The 23,112-nt window shown below is 40.9% G+C and overlaps 1 protein-coding gene across 3 annotated transcripts in view; it reads left to right on the forward strand.

Annotated features, from left to right (window-relative positions):
- PTP4A1 (protein tyrosine phosphatase 4A1) overlaps positions 1-22,890 on the forward strand; it is a 28,450-nt gene extending 5,560 nt beyond the window's left edge. The window contains exons 1-5 of one of the 3 annotated variants that reach the window (XM_075861988.1): positions 10,568-11,017; positions 12,756-12,848; positions 13,568-13,698; positions 14,747-14,821; positions 21,625-22,890. In XM_075861988.1, the coding sequence (XP_075718103.1) occupies positions 10,913-11,017; positions 12,756-12,848; positions 13,568-13,698; positions 14,747-14,821; positions 21,625-21,742 (522 nt within the window). In that variant the 5' untranslated portion in view covers positions 10,568-10,912 and the 3' untranslated portion in view covers positions 21,743-22,890. Of the gene's footprint in view, positions 1-10,567; positions 11,018-12,755; positions 12,849-13,567; positions 13,699-14,746; positions 14,822-21,624 lie in introns of those variants that run through there. The other 2 variants (XM_075861989.1, XM_075861987.1) reach the window with 2 other exon arrangements.
- The last annotated feature ends 222 nt before the right edge of the window (positions 22,891-23,112 follow it).

Genomic DNA, 23,112 nt, shown 5'->3' on the forward strand with positions numbered 1-23,112 from the left:
GTTTGAGCGCTGCACTTAAGGGGTTAATGGCGGGGATCGAAGCTAATTTCGGTCCCCGCCGTTATAGCCGGATGTCAGCTGTAAGATACAGCTGAGATCCGGTGATGATGGCACCGGCTCAGCTTCTGAGCCGGTCCCAAACATTCGGCATACATGTACGGCAAGATGCGGGAAGTCAATGCTTTCCATGACGTACATGTACGGCAAATGTCGGGAAGGGGTTAAAGAAGCTCGGTCACCACATAAGTGCCCTAGCTTCTACATAAGGAGATGGGCGCTGTAATGTAGATGACAGCAGTGCCTTTTATTTAGAAAACAATCTATTTTTACCACTTAATGAGCGATACTCAGCTTTATGCTAATTTTCTTAATGCCCAAGTGGGCGTGTTTTTACTTTAGACCAAGTGGGCGTTGTACGGAGGAGTGTATGACGCTGACCAATCGGTGTCATGCACTTCTCTACATTTATTTATACTGCACTAGCGATATAGCTATATCGTTATGAGCAGCTACATATACACACACTATAACGTTACTGCAGTGTCCTGATAATGAATAGACATTACCTCCAGCCAGGACGTCATGTGTATTCAGAATCCTGACACGTCTGAATCTTTTCTGTGAGATTTCCAGCAAGGCAAACGTAATCTCGCTAGATTACGATGTAAACGAGATTACATTTGCCTTGTTGGAAATCTCACAGAAAAATTCAGACGTGTCAGGATTCTGAATACACATGACGTCCTGGCTGGAGGTAATGTATATTCATTATCAGGACACTTCAGTAACGTTAGTGTGTGTATATGTGGCTGCTCATAACGATATAACTATATCGCTAGTGCAGTGTTAATGAATGGAGAGAAGTGCATGATGCTGATTGGTCAGCGTCATACACTCCCCTGTACAACGCCCACTTGGTCTAACATAAAAACACGCCCACTTGGGCATTAAGAAACTCATTAGCATAAAGCTAAAAATCGCTCAAAGTGGTAAAAATAGATTGTTTTTCTAAATAAAAAGCATTACTGTCACCTACATTATAGCGCCGATCTCCTTATATAGGAGACAGGGCACTTATAATGTGGTGACAGAGCCTCATTAATGTAAGGCACGAGGTGTGATGAATTAAACCTCCATGTGCCTCACATTAATAGTAATTAACCCCGTCATGTACCTTATATATTAACACATTATGATTGAGAAGCATAATGGGGTTTATTGCTATTAATGTGAGGCACATTTCATCATAAAACCTCACGCCTCATCACAAAATGGAAGATCTTTTTTTATTACTGTTGGCAAAGTATCGTTTTGGTATCGAAATCGCAATACTACATGAAGTATCGGTATCGAAGTCCAAATTCTGCTATCGTGACATCCCTAGATGGGTGAATAAATCTACTTTGATACAACTTTTGGAGTGCTGCCTTTACTTCCTATTTCACATACAGTCAGTGATGTCGGCAGCAGCACGTGAATCCCCAGGCAGAGCATCAGCTGATGCTCTGCTTGGGGACTTCCAATACTGCTGCTGACGTCACTGCCCATATATGGAGTGATGTCAGCAGCAGTACTGGAGTCCCCGAGCAGCATCAGCTGATGCTCGGCTCGGGAACTCCAGCTATATGAAACCGCTCAAGTCGGGAGCAGTCTTGGAGTACAGAGCAAGGTGCTAGCTGATTCTCTGATCCGGGACTCCAGCAATAGGCAGTGTGACAGCTCCTTGCGAACATGCCATTGATAACATGCCGAAATGAACAGCACAGGAAGAAAGCTCTGTCACGTGGGGCCGTATCGGCGCATCATCCTTCGAAAAGCTCGAGGATTTCTGGGAACAGTTCACCGGGATTGAACATCACCATTTAGTACTGAATTTTTTTTATCGAAGTATATTAGTGACTTCTTTATACACAAAAATATTAATGCGATGCATATTTTGATCCCATGGCTAACCCCTTTAACAAAACAAGCAGTACTCTCCTGGTGGTTTGCATGCAGGTAGGATGTGGCTGCTGCACCCAATCACAGGTTTCAGCGGTGACTAAACCTATGCCAGGCATACAACACATGACCACTGAGCCCTCTGTATGCTTTGTAAGATTAAACAAAAGAAACTTGAGCGTTAACTTAACTGCTTTCACAATGAGAAATTACCCACGAAGCTAATACGGGGGGATAATACTTCCAAGACTCTTGAGGGCTAATTGGTTACTTGCCATTGAACCTTTTGCCAAGCAGAATGTTTTAGGCCCTGTTCACACGACTGTTTTTTGTGGGGTTTTTTTTGGCTGGCAGAAACATCTGCCTCAAATTCCTTCAGGAACTTTGGGCCAGATTTTTGACCTACCTGCAAATTCTTGCTGCAATCTTCACTTTCTCTGACTTCCATTTCAATGGGATGTCAGGCGAAACCGTGGCAAGAAAGAGCGTGCCGCATTTTTTTAAACTGCGAATGGCTATAAACCGACACAGGAAAAAACTCCTCCGCCTCCCATTGAAATCAATGGGTGGCAGTTTCTTGCCGTGGACTCCAACGCGGTTTCCTCGTCAAAACTGTGTGAACAGGGCCTTAAATGGACACTCTGGCCAAATCTAATATTTCCCATGTGTACCATTATGGTATTCCATATGTCAGTGTCTCACCTGTTATGTTTCTTGCTGCTTCTATCTCTATATATCACACTGGGATGGTTGCGTAGCAGAAGTGTGAATCAGGCTCGGTGACTCTTTCTCTACTTGATCCTATGGAGATCTTTGTCACCCATCACGGGCTTCAGCAGTTCCTGTACCGCACTAGTTTTGTACAGGGACAGGACAGAATCTTCTATCACCAGCTACCACTGATACTTAGACAGGTTCCTGTCACACGGGTATAATGTAGAAGAATATAGTGCAGCCTCCCTGTCTGTATACTTATGGTTTCTGAGCTTATTTAGGAGAATATAGAGAATGATGATCACAATGTCGTCTCCCCCCCCCCCCCCCAGCATGCAGAAATGGTATGGTCTTCAGCTGGTCATGTGGTGCTGTGCTGAAGCATCATGGGATTGATGGCAAAGCAGAAAGAGAGGCTGTTTAGATGGTTCAAAGTCGACTGCTATTGATTCCGTCAAGAACAATGGAACCCTGTCACAACGGTGACAAACAGAAACCATTAGCAACGTTTCCATCACCATTGAGATCAATGGTGAGTGAAATGGAAGCTACGTTTTTAGCTCCGTTGTGCTGTTCTCCCGACGGAAACCTCAGACGGAACCCCTCAACAGAAGGGCAGCGCTGATGTGAACAGGCCCTTACTACCAAGGTAGCCTGATCTGATGTCTGTAGGAACGTTCTCTTCACTAGGGGGTACACTTTTTTCTTTTTTAACAGTCACCTGTAACAAAAGACTATCCCAGAGCCGTTTGCAGAGGTCTAGTCTACCAGGATAACTTGTAGACTTAGGCCTCATACACACGACCGTATTATTTCCCACCTGTAAATACGGGTCCGGTGTCACACGTATTCGACCCGTTTTGCACCAGTATTTACGGACCCGTGCCCGTAAATATGGGTCCGGTGTCACCCGTATTCCACCCGTATTTACGGGCACGTTTTTGGCTGCAAAATAGCACTAATCGGCAGCCCCTTCTGTCTATCCGTGCAGGATAGAGAGCAGGGACAGCCCTTTCTGTAATAAAAGTTAAAGAAATTTATACTTACCCGGCCGTTGCCTTGGTGACGCGTCCCTCTCTTCACATCCAGCCCGACCTCCCTGGATGACGCGGCAGTCCATGTGATTGACCTGTGATTGGCTGCAGCGGTCACATGGGCAGAAACGTCATCCAGGGATGTCGGGCCGGATGTCGAGAGGGACGCGTCACCAATGCAACGGCCGGGAGACCGGACTGGAGGAAGCAGGAAGTTCTCGGTAAGTATGAACGTCTTTTTTTTATTTCATTTTTTACAGGTTGCTCTATATTCTGATTGGAATTCTCTGTCCAGGGTGCTGAAAGAGTTACTGCCGATCAGTTAACTCTTTCAGCACCCTGGACAGTGACTATTTACTGACGTCGCCTAGCAACGCTGCCGTAATGCCGGGTGCACACACGTCACCCGTCATTACGGGAGCTCCATAGACTTCTATGGTCTGTCCGTGCCGTTATTACGGCCTGAAATAGGACATGTTCTATCTTTTTAAACGGCACGGGCACCTTCCCGTAAGAAAACGGGAAGGTACCCGTGGCCAGTAGAAGTCTATGAGCCCGTTATTACGGGTCGTAATTACGACCCGTAATAACGGGAGTTTTTGGGAGTTTTTACGGTCGTGTGCATGAGGCCTTAATACAACGTTCAGAGCGTTCCAGGAAAAAGCCAATTTCTTTCTATTAAGTATTTAACTTAAAGGCTTTGTAAACCTTTGAATGGGTTTTTTTGTTTTTTTTAAATAAAGGTTAGTCAGTCTGATTTAGTGTAACTTTCTTAATAGTTTTTATTAAATATTTTTATTTTGAGATACGGCTTCTCTGTAATCTCTATACCGAGTAGCTGTATTGTTAGCTAAATCCTGCCCAGGTACGTGGAACTGACGGGCTCAGTGAAAGCGGGTCCTGTGCTTCATTCTGGATCCACCTGTTATCTAAGTTCATAACTTAGATGTGCTAGATTACCGGTGGACCCTGCGCGTCAGGCACGCAGAACCCGCTGGCACTAAATCAGTCAGGTCCGCGGGACAGTCTGATTCGGGTCATACCGAAAGATACAGATGCTCTGTATAGAAAGTACAGAGCAGCTGTATCTCAAAGTAAAAATATTTAGTTTTATGAAGTTGCACTAATCACACTGACCTTTTTTTATTTAAAAGGTTTTTATTCCATTGTTTACATAGTATTTAACTTTGTATCTTGCTATACATTACCTTGGGGACGTCACAAAATTCAATCCTGCTGACAGACATAATCAGTCCCATTTATTAGTCTGAATAAGAAGAAAATGTAAAAATCTCAATTTGTTTCTTTCTTTAGCCATTTGTTATAAGCCCAATGCTAGGTGCATCTTGCATTATTGAGGCTTAGGTGCCATTTCTGATCCGAGACAGAGTATTGATAGGTCAAGCGGGAGTCTGAGTAGGTTAATAAGGCAGTGACTTGTGTCTGAAGCGCAAAAACCAATAACGGGATCATTAGTCCAGATTATCATGAGGGGCCATCAAAATGTAACTTTTCGACTTTTTTGACAACGTAGCTAAGAAGACAGATGCTAACGCAGGCAAGACTGCATTGCTAACCACCCTGCTATTGTACCATCTAGGTAGTATTTTTAACCAAAAAAATCCCATTGGTATTCATCCAGTGAAACACATCTAGGTAGTATTTGCTGCATTTGCAGTGCTGTATAAACTGCCATAATCACTTCTGGCTGGCGTTTGCCGGTCTCCCTTAAAAGTATCTCTACTCACTGGGAGCTTTATTAATCGTGTCCAAAATGGTGCAGATATTGGCAAATTTATTAGAATTCTGTATAGTATAATAGGTTTGGCCCAACTTGTCAGGCCTCCTGCACCCGACTGATTGGCCCACAAAGTACAGATCCTAGTGAAATCAAATAGTCACCAGGGTTTAGTTTTCTAAGCCAGCTGTAAAAAAAACAAAACACGTTGCATTTGTCGGTTTTCCATTAAATCGTGACTAGTTTATATGGCGAAACTCCGCAAAAATGGACAGTGATAGCTTTTGTTCTATAAATTGTGGAATGGAACACCGGAGCTGCAAAAAATACTGCATGGCTCCATGGAAATTAATGGCTCATTATGCTATTCGTAAAAAATGCAGATTGCAGTGTCATCTTTATGCCACCTATTAGCTGGCGTACATGTATCTGCATAAATTCTACATATATTTAGTGCATTATAAGACTTCTCTTAGCAGGTATTCTCTGACCCTTTTTAAAACTGCCAAAAATGACCCTCTCCCTTGATACACACCATGTGCTCCATTTTCGGATTCAGTTTCCCCCTGAATAATAATGATTGAGGAGAAAAACCCTAGAGACCGCAATCTTTAATAAAGGACCAAGGTCTGTTGGACCCCATGTAGTTTTTATCAATGACACTGTCATTATCAAAGCAACTTCTCCAGAGTGCGGATATACCCCATATTTGGTCATAAACTACTGTATGAATACACATCAGGGCTCAGAAGGGAAGGAGTGCCATTTGGATTTTGGCAAGCAGATTTTGCTGGATTGGTTTTTCTGCACCATGTCTCTTTTGCAAAGCACCTTAGGTACCAGTACAGTGGAAACTCCCCAAAAGTGACTCCATTCGGCAAACTACACCCATTGAGGAATTCCTCTAGGGGTGTAGTGAGCATTTTGACCACACAGGTTTTTGCTGAATTTATTAGAATTGGGATGTGAAAATAAAACAAATTAACTTTTTTTTTTTTTGTGAAAATATGTAGTTCTAGCCCAAAATTTATAATTTTCAGACTATAGGAGAAAAGCACCTCAACGTTCGTAAAGCATTCTCTACAGAGTAAGGCAATACCCCACACTTGGTCATAAACTATTTGGACACACAGCAAGGCTCTAAAGGGAAGGAGCGCCATTTAGTATTTGGAGTGGAGATTTTACAAGGTTCGTTTTTTGACACCATGTTGCATTGAGCTATAGTACCAGTACAGTGGTACCCCTGAAAAATTACCCCATTTTGGAAACCAGATTCCTCAAAGAATTTATCTAGGGGTGTAGTGAGCATTTTGACCCCACAAGTGTTTTGCAAAAGTGAGTAAACAATAGATGTTGCAAATTGAAAATTGCCGTTTTCCACAGATATGCCATTTCAGTGCCCAATGTGTTGTGCCCAGCTTGTACCACCATGGACACACCCCATAAATTAAGTGGGTTCTCCAGAATACAGTAATACCCCATATGTGGTCATAAATTGCTGTTTGGGCACACTGCCACGCTCAGTTGGACCACCATTTGGCTTTTGAAGCGCAGATTTTGCTTGGTCTTTTACTGGTATTTCATCTTATAATGTGGGGGTATATGTAAGCTGGGCGGAGTGCATCAGGGTATATGTAAGCTGGGCGGAGTGCATCAGGGTATATGTAAGCTGGGCGGAGTGCATCAGGGTGTATGTAAGCTGGGCGGAGTGCATCAGGGTGTATGTAAGCTGGGCGGAGTGCATCAGGGTATATGTAAGCTGGGCGGAGTGCATCAGGGTATATGTAAGCTGGGCGGAGTGCATCAGGGTATATGTAAGCTGGGCGGAGTGCATCAGGGTATATGTAAGCTGGGCGGAGTGCATCAGGGTATATGTAAGCTGGGCGGAGTGCATCAGGGTATATGTAAGCTGGGCGGAGTGCATCAGGGTATATGTAAGCTGGGCGGAGTGCATCAGGGTATATGTAAGCTGGGCGGAGTGCATCAGGGTATATGTAAGCTGGGCGGAGTGCATCAGGGTATATGTAAGCTGGGCGGAGTGCATCAGGGTATATGTAAGCTGGGCGGAGTGCATCAGGGTATATGTAAGCTGGGCGGAGTGCATCAGGGTATATGTAAGCTGGGCGGAGTGCATCAGGGTATATGTAAGCTGGGCGGAGTGCATCAGGGTATATGTAAGCTGGGCGGAGTGCATCAGGGTATATGTAAGCTGGGCGGAGTGCATCAGGGTATATGTAAGCTGGGCGGAGTGCATCAGGGTATATGTAAGCTGGGCGGAGTGCATCAGGGTATATGTAAGCTGGGCGGAGTGCATGAGGGTATATGTAAGCTGGGCGGATTGCATGAGGGTATATGTAAGCTGGGCGGAGTGCATGAGGGTATATGTAAGCTGGGCGGAGTACATCAGGTCATAATATGATGATGTAATAATGGGGTGAATGAATAATCCATGGATTGGTGTGGTACGCTTTGAACCAATCCTTTATGCACAGGCCGGGTTTATTGGGTATTATACAAAATATCTGCGCTCCAGTATTGCCTAATCTTTTACTTCTTCACTAGACAAGCACAAGGCCCTAAAGTTTCCTCATCTCTGCTACATCTGATTGGTCAGCGTCATACACTTCTCATTGTTACAGTGTGATTGTGCAGTGGAAGAAGCCGGGCTGGAACGATGAGAAGTGTATGACGCTGATTAGTCACTGATTTGTCAGCGTCATACACTTCTCTGTACAACACCCAGTTGGTAAAAATTAAAAACACGCCCAGTTTTCCATTGAGAAACTAATTAGCATAAATCTAAACTAGCTCAAAAATGATCGTTTTTCAAAATATAATTACACTTATAATCTGGTGACAGAGCCTTTTTAATCCCACCTCCTAAGAAAGTACCGTATTTTTCAGACTATAAAACGCACCCAGGTTTTAAACAGAAAATAGAAAAAAATATTTGACTGTTTTTACAAAGAAAAAAACTTGGTTAAAAAAATAATTTTATTCGGTTTCACCACATTCTGAAAGCCATAACTTTTTATATTTTTTTTTCATCGTGTGAGGGCTTAATTTTTGTGTGACGAGCTGTAGTTTTTTGGTACATACGATTTTGTTTATCACTATTTTCTTTTTAGCGATCTGGTGACCAAAAAACGATAGAGGTGTTAAATAATTTTTTACGCCGTTCACCGTGCAATACTATATTGTAATAGCTCTGACTTTTACGGACGCAGCGATACCAATTTTTAATGTTTACATTGTGCTTGGTGAAAAATGGGAATTTTTTTTTTTTTACTTTTTAATATTTTTTTTACACTCCTGAAGATGTCTAACTTGCCAGTTACAACTTCTTAGTGGTTAAAGCACCATTGACGTTCCGCTATATAATAGCGGGCGCCGATCGTTGCTATGGCAACCGGAGGCCTAACAATGGCCTCTGGCTTTGCCATCTATGGAAGCCTAGTGGGTCCTGACAGTCAGGACCCACTATGCTTGCTGTCAGCGAGTAGCTGACAGCTCTAATACACTGCACTAACGTTTGTGTGGGACTTGCAGCACAGCAAGCGTAATCATGCGAGATCTCGCTGTAAATGACAGTACAGCATTACCGAAGTGTCGGGATTGTGAATAGACATCCCGTCCTGGTTGGACGCCATGTCTATTTTCTTTACATTATCTGATGCAGTAGACTGAGTAGAGGACAGACTAAACCCTCATGCACACTTTCTTCACCGTTTTATCAGCCGTATTTGACGGATCAGTGTCCCATTTTTTTATCTGTGTGCACTGTTTCCGAGTACCGAGCATGGTACTGTCCAGGGTGCTGAAAGAGCATGGTTGTTCAGCGCTAGTCAATGTACAGGGTGCTGAAAGTTAATGGGCTACACTGATCGGCGGTAACTCTTTCAGCACCCTGGACAGTGACTAGCGCTGAAGAATGACCATGCTCGGCGCTCGCGAAATACAATTCTAATAAAATAAAAAAATCAGTTCATACTTACCCAGAACTCCCTGCTTTTTCCTCCTGTCCGGCCTCCTGGGATGACGTTTCATCCAGTGTGACCGCTGCAGCCAATCACAGGCTGTAGTGGTGGTCACATGGGATAAAAGTCATAACAGAAGGCCAGACTTGATGTCAGAAGGCCGCCTTCCTGGGATGACTTCATCCCATGTGACCGCCTCTGCAGCCAATCACAGGCTGCAGCGGCCACATGGACTGCCGCGTCATACAGGAAGGTCGGACTGGAGGAAGGACTCAAAGACAACGACCAGGGTATGTATGAACTGCTTTTATTATTTTTTTTCTTCAGCCTCTCCTCTGTGCTGGATAGAGAGAAGTGGCTGCCGATTAGTGTAATATCTCTAATGTACTTCTGCCTGCCTGGCCGTTGCTAGGCAACGGCTCAGTCGCACACGGATGCCTTTCGTGTGCCTTCAGTTTTTTGGACGGCCCCATTGATTTGCATGGGCCTCATGGTCACGGATTCTCAGACCAAACTAGGACATGCTCTACTTTTGTCGGAATGGGGCAACGGGACCGTAAAAAAAAACAAAAAAAAAAAAACTGAAGTGGGCATGACCCCATTGAAATGAATGGGTCAGGGTGCTAGTCGTCAGAAAAACGGCTAGCACCCTGAAGGAAAAGACTGAAGTGGACATGAAGCTTTCAAAAATGTCCCCTACACGTCTGATGATCCATAATATTTCAGAACCAGCACCTATCCGTTCCTATTAATCCGGTTAATTCTTAATCGGGTATTCCCAACTGGAACACATATGGGATATTCCTGTGATATGCCCAAAATATCTAATAGGTATCGGTCATAGAGCCTGACCTGCAGCAGCCAGGCAGAGAATGGAGAGGTGGCAGTGCCCATGCAAGTGTCTAAGCTGCTTCTGTAACTCCCAAAGAAATGAATGGACTATCCCAAGGATATGCTATAAACGTTTGAGTTGGGGATACCCCTTTAGAGAAATGTAATTGTACAAGTTCTGTACTGTGAGCGCTATAATTTATTTTCTTTTTTTTCCTTTTTAACAGCAGTTCTGTGGTGTTCTTGGTCACACATTTATGGAGTTTCTGAAGGGCAGTGGAGACTACTGCCAGGCACAGCATGACCTTTATGCAGACAAGTGAACTGTAGAAGAAATTCATTACTACTCCACTAAGAAACCCCCCTAAGAGCAGTCAATCTGGACAAGTGTTGGATTGAATTTGGCAGCGCACGTTAAGGGGCTGATACCTGGATGGGGTAGACACCAGTGCACTGCTTGTCTTTTTGCCTCCGTATTCCTGGATTTAAGACTTTTTACTTCTCGTAAGGAGGCCCATTTCCCATTCATTGCTTCCATCCAAACAAGCACTGAGGAATTTATGTGGAGTAGAGTGAAGCTCACTTCAGTTTCTAAACATAGTTTCCTTTGTGATTAACTTTTACGTTCACTATCGTTTTGTTTTTTTTCAAATCGCTTGTTTGTCTAAATTTGAGAAATGGCCCGAATGAACCGCCCTGCTCCAGTAGAGATAACCTACAAAAACATGAGATTTCTCATCACCCACAACCCCACCAATGCAACCTTAAACAAATTCATAGAGGTAAGTGTGTGCATTAAATGATCATATTGCTGTTATGGTGTCTCAATCGCATCGCGTTTTTTGGCCTTCATTGTGAAAATCTCCTTTTCTATAAGTTTAAACGCGACAGATGCCGAAAAATGGCATCTGTCACCCAGAGGCTAATATGGAATTGATTTAAAGGCTTATGGGCACCTTTTTGTAAGCTTTTAATTTTTTCTTTAGCAACTGGTGTGAAACACGTGGTCCGCAAAAACGGACCAAAATAGGACATGCCGTGAGTTTCACGCAATGGACACTGCGTAAAAAAAACAGACGTGTGAATGCTGTCGGTTTTTTTTCTAATGGATGGCACACTGACATGAAATACGCTCGTCTGAATAAGGCCTTCGAGAAACACAGGACCCGCATTCAGCCGAGCGTTCAGTTCACTGATGGAAATGGCTGATGGTGATTGATAGCACTTTTATGTATAGAGGGTACACAGCAGCTGCATCTGAAACTATCAAACACTTTTTTTTATTAGTCAATTTACATCACCTGAAACATACATTTTAATTTAAAAAAACAACTTATCCATAGCCTTTAATGTATACTTTGAGATTCCCATGTTTAAAAAAAAATAAAATTGCAGGATCCCGTTGTATGAAATATTTGTAGTATGGAATAGCATTGAATACTACGCTAACTATATGAACGTATTACAGAGCCCAAAAGGATGTGTTGCGTATATATATCGGGAGCTTTTCTGGGACATAACACAAACGTGATGTGAACAGAGCCGAACAACTTGTCTGTCCTGATGTTCATTTATTGCTCTAATTATGTTTAAAGCCATGTAATGGGTAGTTTTTTCTGCTTTGAACAAGTAGCATTCTCTTCCTGGTGTAACTGGAGATGATTATCAAAGTTTTGTTTTTTTTCGTTCTGAGACCATGCAAACACTGGGACCTGACTTTAATGAAGTGAAATTACTCGAGAGCATTTAATCTAATCGTAACAGGGCCAGATCTTTGGAGTGCCTGTAGTCTGCATGGAATTCCTGGGTATTTTTAATTTTTTTTTAAGGTTTTTACACTGACAATATACCAAATGGATTATCTGCTTTTAGGGATTCCTTGACATGTTATGCCATTCCCATGATTTGTATTGGCTCCTCCTTCCAGTGTTTTTACAAGCTTTTCTTTTATATTTGGCATTAAGAATGAGTTCACTTGAACCTATATTCTAGAGGCTTCAATGGCGGGCACCTAGATTAATGAATGGGATGGGAGATGTCCCTTGCAATGGAAAAATAAGTTGGGTCCCATGCACCCAATCGGGCCCATAATCCCGTTCCAGCCGTCCACATTTGCGGGCTGTGCTCTCTTTATAAAGCATGGGAGCACAGGCCGTAAAATAAAAACAATAGGACATGTCCTATTTTTTTTTTTTTTTTACAGAATGTCTCTACGGCATAAACACCTTCCTGTAAATATACGGGAAGGTGTTATTGGGCCATAGAAATCAATGCGTCTTTAATTACGGACAAATTCTACGGCTGTGTGCATGGGACCTTTAGAGGTGATCTTATTATGTATAAGTATGTATTGTCAATGCAAAGAATGGGCACGTGATTTATTTGTTTCGAGAACTGTGCAAAGAACCAAGGAACATTCACTGCTTATGGTGGAAAGGTGATTCAGACATTAACATAGGAAAGGGTTCTTGAAGAGTAAAACAAAAGGAATAATTTTTATTTTACCTTTTTGGTTTCTAGGAACTTAAAAAATATGGTGTAACTACAATTGTAAGAGTCTGTGAAGCTACCTATGACACTGCCCTAGTGGAAAAAGAAGGCATTCAAGTTTTGGTAAGTATAAACTTGGTAACCGTTGCCTGAATTTGAATGGCAAATTATCCCCTTATATGTAGGATACATGTGAGAAAATGCCATTCGCTAAGGCCCTATTCAGACTACCGGGATTGTCGACAGTGTTTTTTATTTTTTTAATAGCCGTCACACGGCTGCATTAAAATTAATGCATTTGTATGCGGCTAATTACATTGCCATTCTTAACGGACTGTGTGAACAGCCCTGGGAAAAAAATAAAGCCTGTCCTATTTTTGCCTGTTTCCCAGATCCTCAATAGACAAGTCTGAGGGATCCGTGAAAACGGGTGCAAATCGGCTGTGAAACGCGGCCATCTGGATAAACCCTAAGTCTTATTGCAAACCACAGCTGATTTCTAGAATGGAGCTATGAAGCTCCTATTTCTATTAACAAAATCTTGACATAAAGCAAACTACTATTTAAATGGCTTTCTTTTTTTCTTCGAGCCCTTTAGCCCAGCTCAAATACTGCGGTTACTGGTTAAAACTGTTCTATAGAGCTTGTTCTGATAAGCAGTGGTGTGGATATTATGACCTATCAGAAAATGATTCTAATTAGATTCCCCCATTTCAGTCACTCAAATGGAACCTAAAAAAATAAATAACTTTATGCAGTGACTTAAATTTGTAAGTTAACTAATTTCCTAATAAATGAACACTTAATAAAGTATAGTGGCCCATGTTTTTTACATCATACAGGACTGGCCTTTTGATGATGGTGCCCCACCTTCTAGTCAGATCGTAGATGACTGGTTGAACCTTCTGAAAACGAAATTCCGTGAAGAACCTGGCTGCTGTATTGCAGTCCATTGCGTGGCTGGACTGGGAAGGTATGTGGTGTTGCGAACTGGAATGTTGATAAAAAAAATAATGTATTAAAATCCAGCTTCATGGTTTTTAAAACACATGGACGTGCCAAGAACTCTTCAGCTTATTAGTGGAAACTTTCTACTGAACAAATGAATGTCTCTCAACTGGCAGTATTGAGTTTAAGCCTGATATGGAGGCAGTGGTGTTGCAGTGGAGAACCACAGCAAAATCCCATTTCCTGCATGTTTTTGGGTACTCTTATCTAGAAACTATTTTAACCCCTTAAAGACACTGCCAATAATTAATTTGGTTTTTTCCTCCCCATCTTCCAAAAGGCAGGACTTCAAAGGAGTACAAAGACGGTAGATCTTCATTGGGCCCCCAGGCTGCCATGAGTACCATCGGCACTCCGTAATTGCGTCGGAGGGGGTTGATGGCACGTCTGAGGTGGCCGTCTCCCCCATTATAACAATTTAAATGCCGCAGTTGGGATTGATCTTTGATTCTGCCTGTTGCAGTGAGGTGTTGGCTGTATTACGCAGCAGTCATCCGCTAAGTATGGAGCGAGCTCAGCCTGTGAGCCTGCTCCATACTTCCCCCTCAACAGCTGCTGCGTACAAGTACTGCACACCGATAAGCTGCTCGAGCTGCCTCCAGGCACCAGATGTCCATGCTGGAAGTAGATGGCTCCGGTCACTAATAGCAACCGACCTGCAGCTCTGCTCTTGTTCAAGTGAATAGGAGCAGAGTTGCTGCTCTGCAACATGGCCGCTATGCAGTAGTCTAAGCAGTCTGCTGCCGGATCTGAATACTGCATAACATCCGGCGTCCGGAGGCAACTGATTGATGCAGGGTCCAGGTGTCGGACCCCGACCGATCATTTGATGACAGATGATCATAGACTGGTGACCTATCCTGCGGCTAGGTAATCCATTGTCAATGCATGGGCAGCCCCTTTAACACTAAAATACCAGCCTGCGTGAACATGGCATAACAGGTTTTATAGCATTAATCATGCACCGCTTATAAATGAAACTGATGCAATGTAAAATGTATCTTCTCTTCCAGAGCTCCAGTACTTGTTGCCCTTGCTTTAATTGAATGTGGGATGAAATATGAAGATGCAGTTCAATTTATAAGGCAGTAAGTAAGCATTTTTATATTTTCTTACTAATCGAGTACTATCCAAACCTGCTTATTTAGGCAGATTACTTGGGTAGGATTTCCTAGTACGCTATTTTTGAAACTGAATGCTACTAATTTGCCTTTGTGATCAAAATGAGTCAAAATTCTACTGTAAGACATACAAAAAAATTAATGCATGGTATTCATCGTAGTAGGAGTTATTTAACATTACTAAATGGACAGCTTTGGATTTTTTTTTAAAAGGGAGCAAAGAGGGGGTATGGCTTAGCACTGCATGAGAGGACGTATCCATTGAGTTCTCCGCTGGGATCTCTTAAATCCAAAAGCATCTGTAGCTAATTACGTTAGCGACGTGTTAGGATTGTGAATAGACATCACCTCCTGGTTGGTAGTGATGTCCATTAACTCTCAGTAACGTTAATGTATGTGGCTGCACATCGTGATCTAGCAAGATCACTGTGCTGTGTAAATGAATGGAGAGGCGTGCATGAGGCTGATTGGTCAGCGTCATACACTCCTCTGTACAACGCCCACTTGGTCAAAAAGTAAAAACATGCCCAGTTGTCCATTAAGAAAGTAATTCGCATAAAGCTAAAATAGTTCATAACTCCATCAAAAATGATCGTTTTTCTTAAAGGAACAGTGTCATCGCAAATAATTTTTTTATATGTTAAAAATGTTAGTGCTTTAATAAAAACGTTTATATTCATTTGTGTGTTTTACTGTTTCTTATTTTTACACTTTTTCTTCCCTATGGGGGCTGCCATTTTTTGTTCCATTTCTGTGTGTGTCGATTAACGACACACACAGACATGGAATACGGCAGCCACAGTCCCATAGGGACTGCGAACGGCTCCCGTCCCATTGACTGCCGTGTACGGCGTCTGTGTGGGAACTGCGCATGCGCCGCTCCCACACAGTCCTATTCGAAATTGGCGCCGTCCGGCGCCATTTTCCTGTGGACCGGAAGTCGCGGCCGGACAGTAATATTACTACTTCCGGTCGCGGCTTCCGGACTTGTGCACATGGAACAGCGGCAGCAAACGGAGCGGACGGGCCGGAGGGAGCCGCGGCGGCAGGAGCAGGTAAGAGATTTCAATGTATGTTAGTGTTTGTGTGTGTGTTTACTACTGTATGTAAACCTACTACACTGTGGGTTACCTCAAAAAATGGCGACACACAGTGTAGGAGGTTAAACCTTTCAAACCCCTCGTTTATCCCGGCACTAGCCAGGATAAAGGAGGGGGGGATGCTGAGAGCTCACTAGAGCGAGGGCTTTTAACCCAATGTTGCAATTTTGGGAACAGCCCCATCTAGTGACCAAAAATGGGTAGTATTATAAATTAGAAATAATTTATAATATTTCCTGGCTCGTGCCAAAAAAAAAAAAAAAATTTGAACAATGTTTAATCACCCACACACTAAATGTTTAATTTTTAAAAAAAAAACATGTTTTTCTGGCAACACCATCCCTTTAAATAAAAAACACTGCTGTAATCTACATTACAGTGCCGATCACATCATGTACAAGATATGGCACTTATAATGTGGTGACAGAGCCACTTTAAACACCATAAACAGGGGCATAGTCCCACCTCTGACATAAACAAGATATAGTTACATAGTTAGTACGGTTGAAAAAAGACATGTCCATAAAGTTCAACCAAGGGATGGTAAAAGGGAAGGCAATAAGGAGTATTTCCACAGATTTAACTGCAACAACTTTTGAGTATTCCATCAGCACTATCTAGGGGCCATGCTCCAATTTTTCTAGTCTATCTTGTGGAAATGCACACCATAGATTGACAACACAAATTCCACGTGACAGAAATCGGACACTTCTACCTTCCCCTCAGATTCCCTATGGAATACATTTCTTAATCAATTGATTGTTTTAAGCATTCACACAATTCTCAACAAGCTATACAAAGAAACGGACCAAATGCCAAAAAGAAGAGATGGTTACAGAACTGAGCGCTTGTCCAGAATCTTTCTATTTGTTCCACAATCAATCTACACAACTAGATTGAAGTGTACATGTTCTGGATATCTGGTAACCAATTGATATAATAACCGCCTTGTTACAGATTGATTTACTATAACTTAAGAGTTAAATCAAACAAGTCTTAATATCGAATGTTCTACATGAATGTCCTCATGATTACTTACTTTCTACAAAAATCTAGATCCCACCCCACGGGGATCGTGACTTCTGCTATTAACTCAGACTGTGATTGCATTTATTTCCTCTTCGTCACAGCTGGCAGAAAAAAAAAAAAAAATGTATTGCTTACGAATATATACTCATGTATATGTTTATCTTTTGCAATACATTACATGTTATCCCAACCCTATTACTGTCTCTGCTAAAATCATACTTCACTTGTAAAACTGTTACATAGTTAGGTTAATCTCATATGATGTTAAAGGTATTAATATACCGAGGAAAAGATCCCACATTTTTCGTTTCCTGGAAAAAGTAAAAATTGTAGTGTTTATTCTGGAGACTTCCTTCCAAAAAAGCTATACACCACTTACAAAGATTAAAACACATACAAAATGTCAGAATTACTCTTCTCCAACGAAGAGATCAAAAGGTGTGGCCATAATTGATAAAATTACTCCCTTCGTTTTTAGACGGCCTTGCAGACACTGAGGGTAGAGTTATATTCCTGAAGGGAACAATCTATGGTAAACTATTTACATTTTCAAATCTTTCTGCTCCTAACATATCACGAGGGATTCTTTAACCAAATATTTTTAAAATTAGAAAACTTTGAAGGAGAGTTAATATTAGGGGGTGACTTTAATACACCCCTTCAACCCTCACTAGAAACCTCAAATGACTCAACAATCTTGCAACTCAAACTGATGAAAAAGCTACTTGCAGAAGCTCAACTGTTTGCCTAGAAAATTTGCAATCCGTCCAATAAAAACTACTTTCATTCATAAAAAAAATCTAGGACTGACTGTTTGTTCCACATTCATTAATCCGCACTATAGATAGAGCAACATATGGCTCCATCGCTATTTCGGTACTCAGTCGACTTGTACTTCTTGCACCCTAAAAAAAAAATATCAAGGTAAACAACAATTCAGCTGGAAACTTAATGATACCGTCTCACAAATTTAGGATTAGGCACATCTTTCTTGTATTAAAAATTATATCGAAGATAATTTTTCTGATTGTAATGCAAACATTTGGAAAGCACAAAGAGGTAGTGAGGGGGCACTTGATTGAATTGGGCTGTAGGGAAAAACAAAGCAATAGCAATTTTACTAGAACAAATTAAGAAATTGGAATTTCAGCACAAGAAATCAAAACTTTTTAATCTTCGACTTTAACTCAAATCCTACATACAAGCTGACAAATGTGGGAAAGATTAAACACTCACACTTATATACCCAAATAAAGCACACTAAAGGTAGAATTAGACTTGAAAACAAAGAAATTGCTTGTTTTCTGCTCCTTTTATACAGAACTATACAGTCTAAAAGACACCCCATGTTGATGGTGACAAAATACCTAATTAAGGAAGTCCTAGATAGACTAAATCTTCCCTAGATCGACGAAGAACAGAGCCTAACTACCCGAAAAGGGTGAAAGTAAAGAGGTTGAAGGATGTTATCAAGTCCAGCCCAAAAGGCCAAAGTCCAGGACGTGAAGGCTTCTCAATGTCCTACTATAAATCTTTTAGAGAAATATTAACAGCATTTTTTTACTCCATACTTCATTAGCATTGACTCATCCAATCACTTTCGAAAAGAATCCTTAACTGCACATCTGACCTTAAACCCTATAGGTCTGTAGTTTCCTCAAATAGTTGCTTCTATCTCTCTAATCAACACGGACATTAAGGTTATGCCAAGTCTAATTAATTTAGAACAAGTAGGGTTTACACCTGGGAGAGAAGCAAAAGACTACACAATTAGGGTATCAAGCGCCATACAATTAGCAAAAAATAAAAACCTCCCCTTTAGCTTTACTAGCCACCGACGCTGAAAAAGCGTTCGATAGTGGATTGGTCATTCCTCAAGTTGACCGTACTAAAATTTGTCATACCTCTGTTATTCCTAGACAAAGTAATGGCTCTTTTTATAATACTTCCAAAGCTCAAATCAAAATAAAGGGTGACCTCTCGCCCCTTTTTGAGATTCCAAACTGCACTAGACAGGGATTACCCTTATTCCCCATTTTATTTATCCATGGAAGTTTTAGCTCAGATCAGAAGGGAAAATAACCTAATAAAAGGTTTAAACTGTAACGGGTTGGAAAACAATATCGCTTCCTTCGCTGATATGTTGACTTCTCTCGGATCCTAAAAACTCACCCAAAGCATTACTACAGTATAATCCTTTATTTAGTATAATGTCTAATTTCAAAATTAATTTAACAATCGGAATTGTTAAATATAACTAAACCCAAGAAATTGGACCACTGTATCTAGTTTCCCCTTTTAAGAATGATTGCGCTAATATAACCTAAGGGCTAAAATTAATAACTCGTACAATAACCTATTCCACCTAAATTACAAGCAATTACTGAGAAAATTAGAATCCGATTTTAGAAAAGTGGGAAAAGTCTCAGAGCTCTTGGTTTGGAAGAAACCACTTAATAAAAATGGTATTACTGAATCTTGTATATGCTTCAGGTTTTACCAATAGATATCCCTAACATCTTCACAAACCTTTAAAAAATTGATATGGAAATCCAAAAGCTATAGAATTAAATACACCACGCTTCTAAAACACCAAATTTTAGTAGGCATAGGATTACCAGATTACAGAAACGTGACACATATGTAAACTCTTAGAATGGCAGCATACCCCAGGATGGAAACTTTGGGTAGATATTGAGCTGTCAAATGACCAAATTTTAATTTTTAATTTTTTTTATGGATAACCCCCCCCCCCCATAATAGGTTCAAATACTGACATCCTAAACCCGCTAACTAATTTATTTTAGATTTTGGCATAAATTAAATGAAAAACAAAATATTATCCTGTATATTTTTTCAACCTACCGTATCTTTTAATTCCTAACAATCTCAGGACATTTAAAAAGCATTTGGCTATACAGGCTGCTGAATACTTACACATACCGGTTAAAAAAAATGTTACCACACTGAGGAAATGATCTCACTCGATAGGACAAAAAATGTACTCCCTAAAATTAACATTGATAAACAAAAATACTCTGATTAAAGAGGCACTCAATCTTCGTACCTGACATTTTGGGTAATTGCACTAACTTTTATTGTGGACTCCTCTTCTAAACAAAAAAAAATACACATGAAAGCTATCACACACATTTGGTTCATGTGACCTCATTTCAACCCTTCTGGACAAAAAATATTATGCAAATTACTAAAGTATGAAACCACTCTAACCTTAGAATTAGTCCTACTAAATGTAGACCTCAATAAAAACTGGTCTTCATAAATGCAGCAAAAAATTATCGCGAGGAACTGGAGAGTCTGACACCTCATTGATTTTGGAATGGAGAAAGGAAGCTTGTTTAAATCAAATATTAGAATCAAGATGGTCAATAGACCAGAACATTGAAAAATATCACAATCTGGGATCCGTGGTTGAATCGACATGGCTCACAATAGTTAGACTCCTTTTAATGGAAAAAAATAAAAGATGTGGAGTGACTGACTCAGTCCAAAATTTGCATCTAACTGGTCATAAGTGATTCCTTGTGATTTAAGATTAGGCGATTTATAAAAGTCTTAAAAAAAAAAATCCTGTTCGTCTTGACAATATTATAATGGATGTAATAGCGGAGACAAATGTTAATGTTCCTATTTATTCCTTGTTTTTTTTCTAATCCATCTCTTCCCTAACCGAATTCCCCTTTATCTTATGTAACCTTCCCTCTTTCCTTTTGAAATTTACAAATAAAGAATTAAAAAAAAAAGAAAATGTAGATGTACTCTTTGAGCCCTTTTATTGTAATGTATTTGTACAACTGAGAAATTTGTGGGCTTGTGTATGTAATATATTCTCCCAATATGTCAATAATTTATGCTAAGACACTGTTAGGCTGAGTTCACATGTGGCAAATACACTGCGTAATAGCACGCAGCACATCCGCCCTGTCTCCTGCAGGGAGTTCGGGACGAAAATGCGCACCAAACTGGTGCAGTTTCTTGCCTGGAATGTCCGCTGCGAAAAACTGCAGCACTAAAGCCGGCTGGCCTCCTGGGTTGACGTCTCATCCCAGGAGACCGCTGCAGCGGCGGTCACATGGGATGAAGCATCATCCCAGGAGGCCGGCCCTCTGTCATCCAGGCCGGCCTCCTGGGATGACTTCATCCATGTGACCACAGCCTGTGACTGGCTACAGCATCGGTCACATGAGCTGAAGTCATCCCAGGAGGATGGAACACTGACTCCTAGGTGAGCTTTTTCTAAACCCCCCCCAGTTCTGTTTTTTGCAGCGGGATCGCTATGAATCCGCTGAAAAATCAACTGCTATTTGATGCAGGATCTACATCCCCATTGAATTCAATGGGGAAATCCCGCAACATATAAGCAGCATTTATGTAAAGACAATTGACATGCTGTGGAAATTCATTCCGCACCACAGGTCAATTTCTGAGCGGTATTTCCGCAATGAATTCCTTTGCGGAAAGTCCGCAGTATTTACGCAACGCGTGAACTGGACCCTTTTTTTTTTTTTTTTTTTTTTTTTAAATTAATGTGCCTAGTGGGTGTGGCGCAATTTTTGCTGACTCACTTTAAAACTATGACCCTATTGATAAATCTTATTCCCTTGGTTTTTGTTTTAACAGGAAGCGCCGTGGAGCTTTTAATAGCAAACAGTTGCTTTACCTGGAGAAGTATCGTCCAAAAATGCGGTTACGTTTTAAAGATCCCAATGGCCATCGTAACAACTGTTGCATTCAGTAGAAGCTCCCCTTCTAGCTGCAGAAGAGAATGAAAAATGCAGACGTGAACAGGATCCAATGCGAACACCTAGTTAATGTTTTATAGGTCAAGTGATGCTGTGAAAAATCTGTAGGTCACAGCCCTTCCAGTTAGAAACTGCTGATGTCACATAGATTAATAATGTAATTGAGCTTGAATTATTTGCTTATCTGTTGTGTTTTCTTTTAAAGTCCCTCCTTGATACTAGTCCAATTATACAGTAAAAAACTAATGGTTTACCTCCATTTTCCAAATCTTGTATCAAATAAATGAATGACTACACAATGCCAAACACTCAGCAAATTTTTTTTAAAAATGTGTTTGTTTTTTTTAAGTGCAATACCTGTTAGCAGTAGCGTTACTTTTCAATATAGTGCAACAGATATTGCCTAAATATTTGCTGGCTTTTCACTATGTTTACATCTTCTCTCACCCTTTCTGTAATCAAGGCTTGCACAGGCCTGTGGTATACAAGTTTTTTTTATTTTCATTTCAGAACATTGCCAATTATGCATTTAATAGGCTTTATGCCATATCATATCTTCCGTAAAAGCACACCAACCATATTGTAAAAGTCTCTAGACAAAGCCTTACTGTTTGAATTAATGTCTGCACCTTATGGTGCACCCTACATGGATGACCTTGGTGTAATTTTTTTATTTTATCTTTTTCCCCTAGTAAAATGTTGCCTTTTGTCTTGTGCAGGAAGTGTAGAATATGCCATTTTCTTCCCTAACTATTTTTAAACTAAATGTAGGCGCTTTAACGTAGCTCAATTCTTAAGGTTTCTGAAAGGTCCGTACGTTTGGACAATTTTCCAACAGTTGCTTTGTGACTTATTTTATTTCCCTTCCTGAGAGACTGCTTTTTCAAGAGCAGAGCTCAATGTCTGTAATATTTTGTATGCCTTTTGAGCTGTGTAACTTAATATTTGGATACTTGATTATTTTGTTTTATGTGATTGATAAAAAAATAATATGGTCTGTATCAATGTTAGCTAAACCATATATTTATGCTGTCTTTGGAATGTGTGGTGTTAGTACTGTGGGAGAATAAGTTACCAGTGTTTCACCAGCTTGTAAAATGTAGTATGAAAGCATAAGCCTCTAAATAAAGGATACAAAGTCTGATTCTTGGGCCTATTTAATGCATGGTCTATTTGTATGCATGGCAGATCTTTTTTTGAATGTTGATGTAAAAAATCTAGCTGGAAGTTCACCCACCCACAAGATGGCAGCTAGGAGGAGTTTGAAAGGGATGTTGGACCCCCACCAATCGAGCATTTATCACCTATCCGGTGGATATTACAAAAAAATAAGGCAGGAATACTCCATAAGAGTCCTCAAACACAA

Source organism: Rhinoderma darwinii, chromosome 4 (assembly GCF_050947455.1).
Source record: "Rhinoderma darwinii isolate aRhiDar2 chromosome 4, aRhiDar2.hap1, whole genome shotgun sequence".
NCBI lineage: Eukaryota > Metazoa > Chordata > Amphibia > Anura > Rhinodermatidae > Rhinoderma > Rhinoderma darwinii.